General features: G+C 39.7%; 1 protein-coding gene across 1 annotated transcript; it reads right to left on the reverse strand.

Annotated features, from left to right (window-relative positions):
• Positions 1-636: 636 nt before the first annotated feature.
• Positions 637-1,607, reverse strand: LOC118078458 (olfactory receptor 14J1-like). Its single transcript, XM_035102335.3, has one exon. The coding sequence runs from the start codon at positions 1,605-1,607 to the stop codon at positions 690-692; it is 918 nt and encodes a 305-aa protein (XP_034958226.2). The 3' UTR covers positions 637-689.
• Between the last annotated feature and the right edge of the window lie 260 nt (positions 1,608-1,867).

Below are 1,867 nucleotides of genomic sequence, written 5' to 3' on the forward strand. Positions count from 1 at the left end.
GATCTTAGTATGGAGGAATGGAAATGTATTTTGGAAAATCGCTGCTACAGATTACATCATGAGAGTTGAAAAAAAAAATCTTCAGCACTGAATTGGAACAAGCAGAAGTCAGGTTTTCCAGGGATTTCTGTTCACTCTGATTTAGCGCAGAAGAGCAGGAGGAAAGAGGCAGAGTAAAGGCAAAACTGCTTGGACCCAGAAAGCTACTCAGACCTGTGAGTTCTAAGCAGGGAACAAGTAGAAGTGTGGTGAAGCCCTTAAATTGGGTATTACTCTTTTTAAACTTTGCTCCAACTGCTAAATTCTCTCTGTGAAAGAATGTACAAAGATAGCAATCCTATACACATGAAATTCATATGTAAGAAGTTGGTGTATATTAAGTCAGTGTAATGTTACACTAGAGCCAAACACCATTCAGCAGCAAGGCTGGGCTGCTACTCTGCCTAAGCCTGACAGAAGGAAAGCAAATCTTTCAAATAGTCTACTATGCAGGGTGCTAGACCATGTAAATGAGCTGAATGAGTTTAGGATTCAATCTAGCCCCACTCCTCCACTATTACACTAACAGGTCCATTGTAGATTTAATCCCAAGCATCACTTATTTCTTTTTTCTATAAAATAATATGACAAGAAAGTACAAACCAAACCATTCCTTAAAGAAAACAAAAGAGAAAGCGTTTTTTAAAAGATTACCTTAGACCTAAAAGTTTTGCCAGGGCAACCTTGAGGTCCTTATTTCTGATGCTGTAAATTAATGGATTCAGCATGGGTGGAACCATGGAATATAGTATAGTAAACACCAAATCCAGTTGTGGGGCAGTGTTAGAGGTGGGCCTGAGATAAGCAAAGCCTGCTGTAAGGAAAAATGTGGATAAGACAATGAGGTGGGGTAGACAAGTTGAGAAGGCCTTTCTTCTTCCCTCGGCTGATGGGATTTTCAGAACAGCAGTGAAGATGTGTACATAAGTAACAATGATGAAGATGAAACAGACAACTCCAACTGTAGTACTAAACATAACAATTCCAATTTCAATTAGATACAAGTCAGAACATGCAAGCTTAAGTAACTGTGGGATTTCACAGAAGAACTGATTGACAACATTGGAACAGAAGGGCATTGAAAATGTTCCACCGGTGTTTAAAGCTGCATTTAGAAGGCCACCAACCCACACACCAGCAACCATTTGGGTGCAAGCTCTCCTGTTCATTACCATTTCATATTGCAGGGGATCACAAATGGCAACGTACCGATCGTATGCCATGACTGTAAGGAGGTAAACATCGCATCCTACAAAGAGGAAGAACAAGAGGACCTGAACAACACATCCATAATATGAAATGTGCCTTGTGTTCATGAGGGAATTGACCATGGATTTGGGAATAATGACTGAAACAGAGCCAAGGTCCTGCATTGCCAAATTCACCAGAAAGAAGTACATTGGGGTGTGCAGGCGGTGGTCAAAAGCTACTGCCAAGATTATGAGAAGATTCCCTGTCACAGTTGCCAAGAACATTCCAAGGAAGAGAAAGAAGTGTAGAACCTGCAGTTCCCGAACTTCTGAGAATTCGAAGAGAAGAAACTCAGACACCGATGTTTGATTATCCATTTTTTACTTAATGATAAGTAGCATGGCAACCCTGGAAGAAAACAACAACTCTGTATTCAATTCAGTCTGAAATGGTTTAATGAATAAATATCAAATTCTTGAAGGAGACACAATTAGAATCTGTCACACTCAATTTATAAAACTATCATATGCTCAACACTAAATCATCTAGCTTTTCTTTGTGGTTATAGATATTTTGAGGGACCATGTGAAGTGAGCCTTGGCCATTGAGGGATGGGCTTCATGAAGTTTATTGATTA

The sequence above is a fragment of the Zootoca vivipara genome, chromosome 12 (genome assembly GCF_965207765.1).
Source record: "Zootoca vivipara chromosome 12, rZooViv2.hap1.1, whole genome shotgun sequence".
Taxonomy (NCBI): Eukaryota; Metazoa; Chordata; class Lepidosauria; order Squamata; family Lacertidae; genus Zootoca; species Zootoca vivipara.